Raw genomic sequence first — 14460 nt, 5'->3', positions numbered from 1 at the left:
GATGCTGCCAGCTCACACACACACACAAACCAGCTACCAGGCCCAAATACACTCCCAGACACAGACACACACTCAGATACAGTCTCATTCTCACACTCAGATACAGGCTCATTCTCACACTCAGACACACATTGACATGCGTAACGCTGAACAACCTGTTCTGCCCAGCGCTGTCTTTCCTGCACAACAAATGCCCCCCTGTCCCTCTCGTACCTCATGTCCCCCAACAACACTACCATCTCTCATATCCCACTATCCTGCTGCTGCCCCTGCTCCAGAGCTGCCTACATCTCCGCCAGCGGCTCAGGTAACCTTCCCAAGGCAGGCCGACTTTATCCCTACCTCCCCTCCGCCTGCCGCTACTCTACAATCGCTTGATTCTAATGCCCCCAAACTCTCCCAAGCCTCGCTGCAAGACTGTGACCTTTCCCTGCTGGGCAATGCTCAGGTACAGGAAAAATGAAAGTTTACTCTATTTAAACAGTTATTTAACTTTGCTAACATGTTGGTAGAATTAATGATAATACAATTATCTAATAATTTGAAAGTTCTTTTGATTTGATCTTTTTGATTTAAACTAACAAGTTTTGACCTTAAAAATTAGTACATTCATAGAACAGTTTATTTGTGTTTGAATGTCATAAGATCCATAATTACATTATTGTGTTACGTGTGCACTCTTTCATGTGTATTCATTTTATTCTACAGGATGGCCCATACCTGTCAAGTATAGAACATCATTCTTCTGCAGGGTATGTCTGATATCATTACTTCCATTACTGCTCTTATTCAGCAGTAATAGTTGGTGTGTAAAAGTCATGCAGCATGTCCACCAGTCAAGACAAAATAATATTTTAATAGAAGATTTTATAAGCCTGAATACCTTGTATTGATGGAAAATAAATTTATTTATTTAATCAGTAAATTAAATTACTCAATTGTATAATCAGAAGTAGTTGAGTAGTAGAAGATGACTTGATGATAAATAACTATCCTTATTGTTACTAAGTAACTGAATAAATGCAGTATTGATAATGAACCTAGAGCAAAGAATTCAGAATCAAACACATGTATGAAGCTGATCTTTAAAGATAAACTTAACTACAGTGAAGTAATTGGTGAGGATTATAAGGGAATAGAATAATATTAATAATTTTAAAAAGTGAGTTACAAAAGTGCAAAAATTAGGTAATAAAACTTGGTTTCAAGTACAAATCAAAATGCGGGACCTGAAGACAAGCCAAAAGTAGTGTAAAACAAGGGCAGGATTCCAAAAGATTAAAGTACCAAACTTGTCAAAATCTGCTTGAGATCTCCTCCAAGTATAGAGGGCGACTCTTTCATCTGAAAATTTGCCCTGAACTGTAACTTTACTCCCATGATTATTCACTTCTTTGTTTACAGAGATAGGGGAAGGAGGAGATGATTTTGAAAACAGTATTTAGTCTGTTTCTTGATCTAGAAATGGTCATTTACATGAAGATGTAACAGGCCTGCTGCCTTACCACCCACAGGTATGTTCCAGCTAATGGAGAGGAAACTCTTCAGTTCTTGGCCAATGGTAAATTAGAGAAATTGAAAACTCAGAGAAGAGCTTCCGGTCAGAGGCCTGAGAAAGTTTCACATCAGTTTCAACTGAGCATGCTCCAGGTGATAAAACAGCAACAAACAGCCAAACATATTCATGTATTCCAATATAGTTTGAAAAGGATGAGTCTATAATGTCCATTTGTCTTGTCCTCTGTAGGTGTCCAGCAGTGGGGACAATATGGTGGAATGCCAGTTGGAGACCCATAGCAACAAGATGGTGACATTTAAGTTTGACATTGAAGGGGATGCACCTGAGGACATAACAGATTACATGGTGAACTGCTCATGTGCTGCCATAAGCTGTGTTGGTTAGTGGCAGGTGTCATTGAATGTCTTGTAAGTGCTTGTTTGTTTCTACTTTCTTCGTAGGTGGAGGAGGACTTTGTTCAAGATGTGGAGAAAGAGCAATTTGTTGAGGAGCTTAGAACAATAGTTAAGAAAGCCCACGAATTTCTTCAAACACATTCGCAGGTATGTTGTTTTAAAAATTCCCATCACCTTCTCTCCTTTAAAATTTCTGTTATGATTGATTATAATACTGTTGACAACAACAATAACAATTATAATGATAACTTGATTGATGAATGGGAATTTATATTTCTCCTAAGACTGGATCGACTGAGCATCTTCATGTGGGCACCCCCCCCAACAGTAAGTTATTTTATATAAATTTACTATCCACCAAAAAATTACACTGTAAGGAAATGCTATGCTTACCAAAGCTCAACTTGTAATACGTAGTGACCTAACCTTGTTTTTTTTTCAGCGGACTCAGCGCCTCATTCCTCCCCAGTGGGCCGCTGGCGCTTTTTTATCAACCAGACCATCCGCCATAGAGACTCCCTTTCCAGCCAAGGAGCAGCCACACCACTGTCAACTACAGAAACAAGGTTTCCCCTGTCTCCTCAAACAGAGAAAGGTGAGCTCCACCAAGGTTTTTGTGCCGTGGCTTATTAACATGACTGAGCAGCATAACAGAAACTAACCGTCTGTTACTCTCTGTGGCTGCAGAAAGTGAAGGATTCCAAAGTCTGGAGTCCTTGACTGGAAGGGCCTCTCCCCTCTGCCCCACCCTTTCTGCTACCTCCCCACCAGTCTCCACTGTCTCAGCTCCTGCCTCCATATCCCCCCCAGTCACCACAACCCATGCTCCCCTCACCACTGCCTCTGAAAGCATCTCTGCACCAGCCTCCATTCTGCAAGCCTCTGTCCCTGTCACTGCTTCAGGTGGTCTCGAACTGACAGTCCTCCCCTCAGCTTCTGCTGACCACATTTCCAGGGCTCCATCATCCATAGTAATACCTGCTGCTTCTAACCTCCCCACCTTGTCCACTGCTCCTTCTGTTGTGTCTCACGCACCCACCGCCTTTCTTCCTGACATCCTCACTTCTCCTGGAACCAGTGGTTGTTCCACTGGGGGTCAAATTATAGGGGATGCAGTGTTAACCGCTCCAAGGTCATGTGTGTCCGCAGTGGACCAGTCCTCAACCTCTTTTAATTCCCCCCCTCCTGCTACTGCACTGACCTCTTCAGCAGGAAGCCAAGCTGGCACGGAGCAACAGCAGACACTTGCCCAGGTGGCCAAACCAGTCCCACAACAACCTCAACAACCACAGCTACTGTTGCAGCAGCAGATACCAGTAGTTCCACAGCAACTTCAGACAATGCCGCTTGAACTGCAGGCACAGCAGATACAGCGTGCAACACCACAACAGCAAACACAACATCAAGAACAAATTCAGCTGCAGCAGTCTCTCCAGCACTTGCAGCAACAGCAGCTCATACAGAAACATATCCCACTTCAACAACAGGTGACTGAGATACAGGGGTTGCCTCAGCCAGGTCACCCAGAGGTGTTACACCAGTCTGTCCCTCTGCAGCAGTTTCTGCCCCCAGGGCCCCAACAGCAGACCCAACAGCCCCTTTTTCAACAGCAAACCGCACAGTGTGCTCCACAGCTGCTGCAGCAGCCTCAGTTACAGCAGCTACCTCAGCAGATCATGGCACCACTTGCTGCTGCAGTGCCGCAACAGCAGGCCCACATTGATCACCTGCAGCAGCAACAGTTAAACCTGCAACAGACAATACAATTACAGCAACAGCAGTTACAGCAGCATCAGCTGTTTATGGGTGCTGTGGCTTTAAAGTCAGATCAAGACCAAATGTTGCCCCTGTCAGTAAGTCAACAGTTTCTTCAACAACAGGCGCCACTAAATGTTGGCTTTGTACCGCAACAGCAGATTCCACAGCAAACCCAAATCTCTGCTGAGCTGGCACAACAAAGTATTCAGTCACAGACACAGCCAAAACATGTTGAGCAACAACAGGATGTTAAAGCTGTGGACACACCCCAGAAACAGCAGCAGTTTCCTCTGCAGAAGCAGACGTCTTTACAGATGTCAGAGTCAGAGATGTCCACGGGGGAGACGAGTGTCACAGAGGACACAGGCAGCTACTCTGCCCATTTCCACCCTTCCTCTGACTCGTCTCTGCCGCCTCTCCATCTGGGCAGTGCTGAAGCCTCCTTGCCTGCTCTCTCCCTAACAATGACACCATCCCCTGCTCAGCCCTCCTCTGTGGCTGAGTCAGACAGTGAAGGCCCGCCCAAAATAGAATTTGTAGATAACCGCATAAAGACTCTGGATGAAAAGCTGAGGAACCTGTTGTATCAGGAGTACAGCAGCGGGGCAGTGTTGACCGGAGGAGTTGCCTCCGGCCCAACATCAGCTGCCTCCACATCAGCAGGAGGAGACGAGTCATCTGAGCCCCAGTCACTCCACCACTTGTCTTTTCCCCCACCTGACTCCTCTTCAGATACTTCCCCACACTCCTCATCCTCCACTACCTCTTCCACCACCTCCCGCTCCTCCTCCACCTCCCCTGACCCAGAGAGGGATGGGGGGCAAGACGACGCTGCCACAGAAGTGCCCAAGTCTGCTGGGCCGTGGGCGGTGGAGCAGCAGCCCGGGCCATGTCTCCCCTCCACCTCTGCGTCATCGACCCCACCTACCTCTCTTCTGCCTCCCAATCAGGATGACTCCGCTGGGCCCCAGCGCCCGCCTGTACCAGGAGAACCAACCATTCTTGTGAGTGAATTCCACGGATTAGATTTTGAGCAAATTCTCTATCAATGTCGTCTTTCACTGTACTGAATTTACATCTTTTTACTGTTTCAGTGTGTAAATGTGACTCCGCTTGGTTCTTTCTCAGCTGTCTGTGAGAATGTTTGAGTGTTTCTCCATTTTAAACGTCTCAACTCCACGCAGCCACTCTTAATTGTCTTAACTGTTCCAGGCTGTACCCCCACAATCTGATACCAGTACGACTGGAGACGCATCGTGGCCTCCCAATCAGCAGCCGATCCCCCTCCGGCATGGACAGCAGCAGCACAATGCAGGAGGTGGATATTTTGGCCTAAACCTGACATGTCCTAGTATCAGAAATCCTGTTAGCAAGAAATCCTGGACTCGCAAATTCAAAAACTGGGCGTGCAAACTGCGCCACTCCGCCAGCTTGTTCAAGAAGCCCAGAGTCCAGCAAGGTAGCGTCCTCTTAGGGAGCAAGTGAGAGAGAGAGAGAGAGAGAGAGAGAGAGAGAGAATGAAATGTGGGGGCATGGACCTAAATCTAATCTACTACTAGTTTTAACATAGTAAATTAACTTGCTTAACCATCAGGAATTAATAACTGTTAATGCTAATGGATGTTAATGTGTACGGCTAAATATTTCTGTTTTTAAAATTTTTTTAATGTGACTTCAGTCCCCATGTAATGTACCTGTTGATATCTTTACATTCATTATTGTTTTAGTTTTTTTATTTTAACTGTTTCTGAATTGCTTTTTTACTAAATTTCATTTTCTTGGCAGTCTTTCTTTTTGCATGGGTTACTCACCCAGGGGGCACGAACAGTGGAGAATAGAGAAGGGTGGGAGATTGACGCAGTGTAGGAAGAGGTCGGCATCAAATATCTGATGCCCATCCCAGTGCAGATGAACCCTGGAGAAAAGCCCAGCTGTGATTGTGCCCAGGACATACCCCCTCATATGACACCCCCCCCCCACCACCCTTCCCCGACCCCAGTTCCACGGGCGCTTCCAGCAACAACCATCTCACCTCCTCACATCCACCAGCTGGCTCAGTGTAGCGAGATCCGTGCAACTCACGCCATAAATAACACAGATAAGACAGATGCTAAGTTGCTATGCTAATATGTTGCTATCTTGTCACTCTAACTCTAATATGTGTGCACTGTCTGTGTCAGCTCATACACCGTAGCATTTCTCCACGAGGCCAAACTCTATAGTGTAATTGTAGCATATGAATTAAAAAAAATATATTTTCTGTATGAAATAAACCAGATTAAGATGAAACTTCTAGTACATATTGCTTAAGTCAGGTTCTGTTGCACATGGGTAGGCTTTTCATATGGCTAAGCTTTATCGCAATGTTCAGGTTTTCCAGTCATCTTGCATTTGTTTTTATGTGTGTAACATGTGTAGCAGTTGCTTAGATCCGTCGCACATGCACGAGCAAGTATGTTATGTTCCACACGAGTGACTAATAATGGATCGTTATCTGTAAGTAACACCTATTTCAGGCTGCATATTGTTTATGTTGGTCTTGAATTATGCAGTGACTATCCATGTACACACTTACTAATGTAGTGCGCCCAAATATCAAACACACACAACAATATCACTGTGGATCTGAGCACAGATCTCAAATGTGATGTTGGGCTTTGTTGTCTGATATATGACTGGGACAATATTGAGTCAGTGAGAATGAGAGAGAGTGGTGGGTGGTTGGGTGGGTGAGGGGACATGCTTGTTAACATTCAACTGCCATTTCACAGTGTTTTTCTCTTTTTTTTAATTAATGACTTACTATAATTTTGCTCACATGCATTTACCACTCCTTCCCTCACGGCCATAATACGTTTCTCTTGAGCATGTATTTATTACATCCCAAATGCCTACATTAATATTTTTATTTATAATTTAGACAAATTACTGCCATTGAAGTCGGCATATGTTAACATTGTTCATAGACATGAATGCATGCCACCTGAGTGAATGAGTTGATGATGTGTGACATTTGTGAGGATTTCTAACACTGCCTTTTTGTCCGTGCCCCGTGTCCGTCCATGTGCATCTATATGTCTCTCTGTCATGTATTTTATATGTCTGTTGTTTTTTGCGTGTGTCCACTTTGTCATTTATGTGTTGTTTATTTCTGTGTGTTTGTCTTTTTGTCTCTGGGTCTGTGTCTCCCTTTTTCTTTTTCATCCCCATCTCTTTATTAGAAGGCCGTTCTACCCGTCAAGCACTTCGAGAGGAGAAGGAGGCACCAGCCATGAATTCACCTCAGTCACGCAAAGGACGATTTCAGGTAGGACAAGAAGTACAGATTTTAACCCAACTTTTCACCACTCATTAGTCTGACTCTTCAGAGCAGTGTGGACAAGCAGCCAATGTCTCTCACCCCCTCTGCAACCAGGTGACTCCAGTGCTCCAGACCTCTCCCCCTAAGGAGGTGCCATCGGGTCATGGTAGCACTCACAGGAAAGTGGGACGCTTCTCTGTAACCCAGACTGAGACTAAGAAAGAGGATGTGCAGACTGTTAGCTCCCCGCTGTCTTCACACATGGAGAGGGAGAGGAAGAGATCTCGGGCAAAGGAAGGAGAGAAAGATGAAAATAAGAAGACCCCAGCGATGGCCCATCCGCCTCGGGGTCATGGACACAGCCACTCACCGCTGGGCAGCAGCGATGATGAGGATGAGAGTGAGCTGGAGGAGGAAGACCTGAGAAAAGAGCTACACAAGCTCAGAGAGAAGTGAGGGGAGATGTTTAGCTCCATTATTTTGTGTGGTTACAAGACATTTGTTTCTTGATTTATTCTCTTTTCTACAAACATTTCCACCATTTTTTATCTCCTCCTCTATAGGCACATCAAAGAAGTGGTTTCCCTTCAAACTCAGCAGAACAGAGAGTTGCAGGACCTTTACAAACATCTTCGTTCATTCAAAGACCAACGGCAGAGTCTGCCTGCCTCCCTTTGCCGAACCCCTTCTCTTCCCACGGTGGCTCCTCTCCTCTCTCCTCGCAGGCCCAGGCCAGGCAAAATCAAACTCCGGCCCCGGCCTCACTCTCACATGGATAACAACGGAGTTACGCACTCTGGTAGGTTTTTTTCTTTCTCCCTCATTTTCTCTTTGTATTGCATGATGTATGTGTAAATATTTGTTTATCTCTTGTTTAGGGATTCAGCAGTCAAGTAGTTTCTCAGGTGGCGAACAGAATAGACTGCCCCTATACTGCAACCCCGAGCAGCCCCCATCACTGCCTGTTAAAAGAGGTACGGTTTGTTATAATGTTGATCAATTCATTTAGTAACAGTATGTGGTATGATGTTGCATCCCCCCTTCATTTTTCCACAGATCAGAGTCCTCTGAGAAAAAGCACATTCACAGATGAACTGCACAAACTTGTTGATAATTGGACGAAGGAGACGGTGGGCGCCATCCCACCAAAACCTTCCCTGAATCAGATCAAGCAGATTCAGCAGGTGCAGGAGTTGGGAGGCTGGAGCCAGTCGACTGAGGTAGGACTGTGCACTAAAATATGTACCCAGTTTTTACACAAATTTAAAAGAAATACGTGCTGAATTCACCTTCTTGACCATAATAAGGTCGGAATCTATGTCCCTTGCATATCTCTAAATTTGATACAAGACTTCAGTCAGCAGCAGGTTAGTTTAGCTGAGTATAAAGAATGGAAATAGGGGGAAACAGCTGGCTATCATATCTCTAAGGTAAACAAAAATTGCCTACTATACAAGGAACAGCATATAACTCTCATAAAACAGCAACTTGTTATTTTTCACACTGTTCCCCCTGTTTCCAGTCTTCATTCTTATCAAAGATAACTGGCTGCCTGCATCTGTATCATGCTGCTAATCTCATTTTCAACAAGAAAACAAATAAGTGTATTCGACAAATCTCAGATTATTGCTTTAATATATTGTCAGACGTGTTGTTCTCTTTTTATCATAAATGTCATGCTTGTGCTTTTGTGTTATTACAAGATCACTTGATCTTCCTCATAAAAGATGATTAAAGACACCAGACAGTGTTCATTGGTATTTGATGAAAGGTTTTGTTGTTTTGACTCATTTGTGTCAGAGCATTGTTTTTGTATTATTCACTCGATACTTATTACTATATTCCATACAGGTGGCTCCACCGGGTTGGTTTCCTGTGGCACCTCTGAACCCCCAGGCATCCCCGACCCCCGCCAGCTTGCCTGTGGCGGCCCCTTCCCATTACACAGGTGGAGGGAGCCTGTCCACCCTGCCCTCACCAGGACCTCCGCCACAAACGCACGTGGCTCATGCGCCCCAGATGCAGCCAAGTTTACACCTGCATCAGTCTCTCCCCCTCCAGCAGATGACCTATCAGCCGTCACCGGTTCGCCAGCAGATACCGCAGCCCCGGATGCAAACTCCCGTGCAGTCTCAGTCTTTACCACAGACGCAGCCCATTACCCAGCTGCCCAACTCACCACCTCAAAGCCAGCCACTGCTGCCTTCTCCAATGCCCACATCTCCAGTGTCCACGGCCGTATCTCTGCTGCCCGGCAGTGGGACCACTGCACCCACAGATAGTACTGCTGCTACTGGGGGGACATTTTGCTCCTGCTCCTCATCCTCTTCCACCTGTTCCTCCTCTTGCTCTACTGCTGCTCTACCTTCCAGTGCCAAAATTCACCCAACACCCCCAACCTCGACTCTTCCTCTGGGACAGAAATGAAACCAAGGTGAAGTGTGAGGTCAATATGAAGGTGCAAGAGATTGAAGTACGAAGTTGGTCAGGATGTAAACAGATCCACGTGGAGTGTTACTTCTGTGTATACATGAGCGAGGTGTGACTGCAATGAATTTATGGATACCAGTGTATGTGAGGGATGATAGATTCTAGTATGTACAAAACAGACGGTAATGAGGGGAACACAGAAGCTGGGGTTTATGGTTCACGGTATGTTTGGGTGTTGAGATGTAAAAATTCTTTAATGTATGAGTGTGTGCTTTTATGAGTGTGGGTGAGTGTATGTGGATTATCTAAGTACATATCCCTGATGTCCTTTGGCATAAATTATGTTCATTTTTTTGTTTTAAAACCAACTCAGTTGGACCTGAATTCTCCCGGAGCAGAGACAAGAGGGTCAAGCTGTTTGACAGTGTGTTGACATTCATTGTTTTTCTTATCAATGCTTACAGTAAAAGGACTATCAATTTTAAAAGTGCAATTAGTAATGGTCATCGAAATTGATCAGCATGTGTTGTATTGATTTGTCTGTAAGGCATAAAATATTTTTGTAAAAGCACATTAAAGAAGAGCAGACGCATAGAGCATTTTTCCATGATCTTTACATGATCTTTTAAAACTTTAGGCCTTGAGCACAAGGTGTTTAAATGGGCAACAAACGACTAAACTAAACAGCAGCATGTTACACAAAAGAGCACGGTTAAGTTATCTGGCTACCATCGTTACCACAATACGACCAAATACATTGTGACAGTGTTGTGCACTGTACAGCATGTGCTTATCTTTGTGTTTGTAACATAGATGCAGACTGAATAACCGTGAGTGATATGATATAAAGTCTGATTGATTCTTAATATGATGGCAATTTGAAATTGAAAGACTACATGACCTTATGACTAACTTGACTTGCCTAAGTGCAAACTGCTTGCACTTGCTATATTCATGAATCTCACATTTACTGTTTGCAGCCCACTGAGAAAAATAATCAGTCATGAGTAAACTTGCATTCAGGATGACCTGCTTTCACATTTGACTTTCTAGTTTTCAGTTGTGGCTCCACATATCACAGTATATCACATTGTCATTCTGAGGTAGAGAACTAAAAAAAGAGAGAACTGCCACGTTAATAAAGACTGGGGAGACCATGTGGGTTATTCCCATACTGCCTTTTAAAATGACTGCATTTTTGTGAGTGTGTGAGTGTTTATTTGTTGTGTGACAAAGCTTTGTGGTAGTCTCATGGTACATTGCAATATAGACTGCACCCCTGTTACTTTTATTCAAAGCGGCCTCTCAAATGTCCCCGTACCCAAATGAAGATGTTTACTTTGCCTATGTCTTGGGCTTGTTTCCTCAACAAACAAAACAAGTGAGACTTTAGACCATTTGCCAGTTGTAAGCTTAATGTCCAACACTGTTGTGGGATCCTCACTTGCCTATTTGTCAACTTTGTTTGGCGTCGTACATTTTCCTTATTTCAATTGTAAACTACCTTCAAAACTAGTCTTCAACCACATCTGTCAGAAGTGCAACTGCGGGCCATAATTGTGCTTTACGCACTGCAGAAGGTTTACTCAAGTCAAAATGTTCCATTCCTCTATTTCCAAACTCAATTCATTTGTAGCCGCAGGAATAAACAGAGTAATATATCAGGAGCGGATATATTTCTGTACATTTTATTGGGTTATCAGTGTGCTTAGCCATTCACACATGACCATTGATAGTCAGCCATTAATATTTTTTTGGCTTAATAAGTAGCCTGTAGTCAAAGTAGCATTTCTGTTTTATTAATGATAGCGAGATCGTGTGCCACAGAAACAGGACATTGTACAGGTTGTAAAAGACTGCTACATGTGAGTCAAAGAAATTAAAAACATGGATGGTTAAGGACTACTCTATGCTGAAGGGTACGGTTGTTCAGAAACTGCAATTGCATTATCTAGAGTTTAACAATGGTTTTCTGTATTTGTCGCTTTCCAAGACAACCCACATTTTCACAGCGATGTAGTCCATTATTAGTGAAGGTGAGATACTGTGCTGTCATGTCTGATACTAACATGTTGACCGCAAGCTACAGCTCAACGATCATGACTTATGATGTGGAGCTGGCTTTGTCCTTGAAGTGTTACCAAAATGTTATCTAAAAGATAAAGATTATTTTTGTATTTTGAACTGGGGTTGTACAAATTGTAAAACTGTAGAAAACACTGGTTTTCATCGCTGTTTACATGGGACTCCCCTTCCTTTGATATACCTCTCTGACAGGCCAGGGTCATTAAGGTCATATTCAGAGAATTTTGGTCCATTTTTAACTTCTTATTTTAGTTTTGAACCATTGAAACCTGGAGGATACACAGCAGAATGACATGAGCTACTTGGATTTAGGTTAAATATAAAATAAACTCCAAATTAATGCAACAAACACCTGGGGAGTCCCAAATGGCATGACTGAGAACCAATCATTAAAACCTTTTTGGGCAAAGAAACCTAGAAAATAAAGTAAGTTTCTGGTGATTTAGCCTCTGTAAATTGTAACTAATTCAACTGTTGATTTTATTTATGTTTTGTAACTAATCAAAATAAATGATGTCAAACATCAAATTGTATTTTCATTATGCCATAATTTCACATCAAGTACTCCCACAAACCACAGTGGTTTAAAGTGGAGGTTTGAGGTCACACGTCAGACTTTGAAACAAGACCAACGTGAAGGCCAATCGGAGCCATTCGGTTGTACATTTATGAACCACTTACATGTTCCTGTATACTTTAAGTCACAACGTCATGTCTGCTTTTGCTTTTATTGAAGGTGAGTTATTATCTCAATATTGTCCAGCACTTCAATTAACACAAAATGGCTCTAACAAATGCAGTAAAAGAGCAGGTTGATGTACAAATTCTGCACCACATTAACACAAAATGGTATGAAATTAGGTATTTAAATGAGTTAACATTTTCAATTAGATAGATTAGAAATATGAAACATCGTTAGCAGGCTGATTATAGCATTCAAATAAAATTGAATGATTAATTTCAGGCTCTACATTGTACTTTGAATGTTATTTATTGAATGCAGGACTAATTTAAAGACATAAATATGCAACTAGAATTCTGCCTTAATGTTGTCTGTCTCTGCCGACTACTCAAATAGCAGTTTACCTCCATGTGTGTCCACACCAAGGGCTGTATACAGTTCCTCCACTCCCAAAATGACGTACCATTACATCTGCCCAACCAACATCTGTGTAATAAGATAGACATAAAATTACAGAAATTATCTTTTAGAAAAATGTATATAACTCGTACTTTCAATTTTAAGTTTAGTACATATCCCATCTGCTAACATGGAGGAGGTAGGGTTTAAGACCTATACTGCAGCCAACCAAGAGAGAGCGAGGACGATGTTTTGGCTTCTGGAGAGCATTCATGTTGTCCATCTTCATATATCGAGTTGATACTGATTTTCTTTGTACAGAGACAGGAAATAAATCTTGCTGCAAGCAAATAAATGTTGGTTTTAAGAGACAAAATCAGATTGTGTGATTAAATCATTTACACATTTGCAAATATTTGTACATTTTACTGATGTGATAATCAACAGCTGAATTTTTGTATTCATGTATATATTATTCACTACTAAAACCTTGTTGCACTGAAAAACAATGTATTCAACCCAGGTTCCAATTACATAAGCTATAAAAGGAAAGCAAATTGCCAGAAGAAGTAATAATAACATCACACTGAAAAATCCAGTAGAACAATTTACAATACTGAAAGAAACAGAAAGCAGTTTATATATCGAAGGATGTAAAAAAGCATCACTTATCAATTTAACTCAATAGTGTTGTTAGTTTTAAAACATTTTTTATTTACCAATTTCCTACAGTTTGTAATATTATAAAGACAATTAAGTTGAGATGGTCCAATTTATTTGATGTACTTAAAAAATATCTGACATATTATAAAACAACAACATTTATAGTTCTCTTCTATTGAAACATTCTAAACATGACAATTACAGCCTGATTGCTGTCCAACTTTCCTCTAGAAAAACTTTATAATCTAAACAATTTTTTGGTTTTACACAAAATATTTTTTCTTTGTTTAGAAAAAAAACATAAAAAAATAAGACCAGGCCAGACTTATCTTCTATTTACATTGGTCATTTAGGAGTTTCTCTGTAGAAAGTCAGAGTGGAGCCTGACTCTGTCATTGTTTCCCCTCAGCAGCAGCAGCGGTTTGTCCTGATCGCAGCTCCATAGTTGACTCGCTGCAACTTTATTGTTTTTTCGACAGCGGACAGCGACGAACAACGGTTCTGACGCTGCAGCCTTTGAAATGGCGTCGGTGCAGTCAAATAGCGCCGTTACTTGTCGTTGTTGAGCTCGTGTAGGTCGCGTCAGGTGGTGGGTTCCTGCTCCAGTGTGAACCTTTGGCTCTGGCCTTTATACTCGGCTATTACAGAGTTGATAAACAAAAAATGTGGTGAAGCAAATTGTCAATAATTGACGTTGCATAATAAGGCCGCAGCTAACCCCGGGCTTGCGTAGGGATTACAACGGCTTTTGGATGCTTGGCCCTGCCGCAGCTCGATGTCGGTGAGTTTCTAGCGATAAAATATCTATTAAACCATCAAACAGCGCGTTTCTACTCGGTTTATATTGTTTAGCTGTGTCAAGTGAACGCAGAGTGTTCGGTTTGAAAGCTCATTTCGCAGCATTATTTCCCTTGTGCAAGTCTTCGTAAATGCTGTGGTTAGCTCGTTAGCTAGCACGGCTAACACACGGGCAGCATGTTTACAAACAGCGAGCTAACGTTACATCCTGCCGGTGTGTTGTTTACAACTTGTTCACAGAAGCAAAACTATTTCTTATTTGAACTCTGCGATGGTTATTGGATTGTTGTTACTTATCCAGTTTAAAGAGTATGACCCAGTTTAATAACCGTCGGGTAATGTTATGCTATCAAAACAAAACACAGGCTAATTTACTTACCTAGCTTGTTTACTGAACTTCAGTTTGCAGAATTATTCGGTGTGCGTTATA

General features: G+C 42.5%; 1 protein-coding gene across 2 annotated transcripts in view; it reads left to right on the top strand.

Moving 5' to 3' along the window:
* The window catches only part of si:dkey-151g10.3 (serine/threonine-protein kinase WNK1), a 37469-nt gene extending 25453 nt beyond the window's left edge, over positions 1-12016 (top strand). For both annotated transcript variants that reach the window (XM_035160428.2, XM_035160427.2), the window contains exons 11-24: positions 709-752; positions 1515-1650; positions 1748-1864; positions 1960-2061; positions 2199-2241; positions 2357-2509; positions 2602-4676; positions 4885-5131; positions 6894-6979; positions 7088-7425; positions 7537-7772; positions 7852-7947; positions 8030-8193; positions 8825-12016. In XM_035160428.2, the coding sequence (XP_035016319.1) occupies positions 709-752; positions 1515-1650; positions 1748-1864; positions 1960-2061; positions 2199-2241; positions 2357-2509; positions 2602-4676; positions 4885-5131; positions 6894-6979; positions 7088-7425; positions 7537-7772; positions 7852-7947; positions 8030-8193; positions 8825-9400 (4413 nt within the window). In that variant the 3' untranslated portion in view covers positions 9401-12016. The remainder of the gene's footprint in view (positions 1-708; positions 753-1514; positions 1651-1747; positions 1865-1959; positions 2062-2198; positions 2242-2356; positions 2510-2601; positions 4677-4884; positions 5132-6893; positions 6980-7087; positions 7426-7536; positions 7773-7851; positions 7948-8029; positions 8194-8824) is intronic.
* Positions 12017-14460: the final 2444 nt, after the last annotated feature.

Source organism: Hippoglossus stenolepis, chromosome 6 (assembly GCF_022539355.2).
Source record: "Hippoglossus stenolepis isolate QCI-W04-F060 chromosome 6, HSTE1.2, whole genome shotgun sequence".
NCBI classification, from domain to species: Eukaryota; Metazoa; Chordata; class Actinopteri; order Pleuronectiformes; family Pleuronectidae; genus Hippoglossus; species Hippoglossus stenolepis.
Note: the sequence above shows the minus strand (reverse complement) of the source record. Positions and strands in the feature narration are given on the sequence as shown.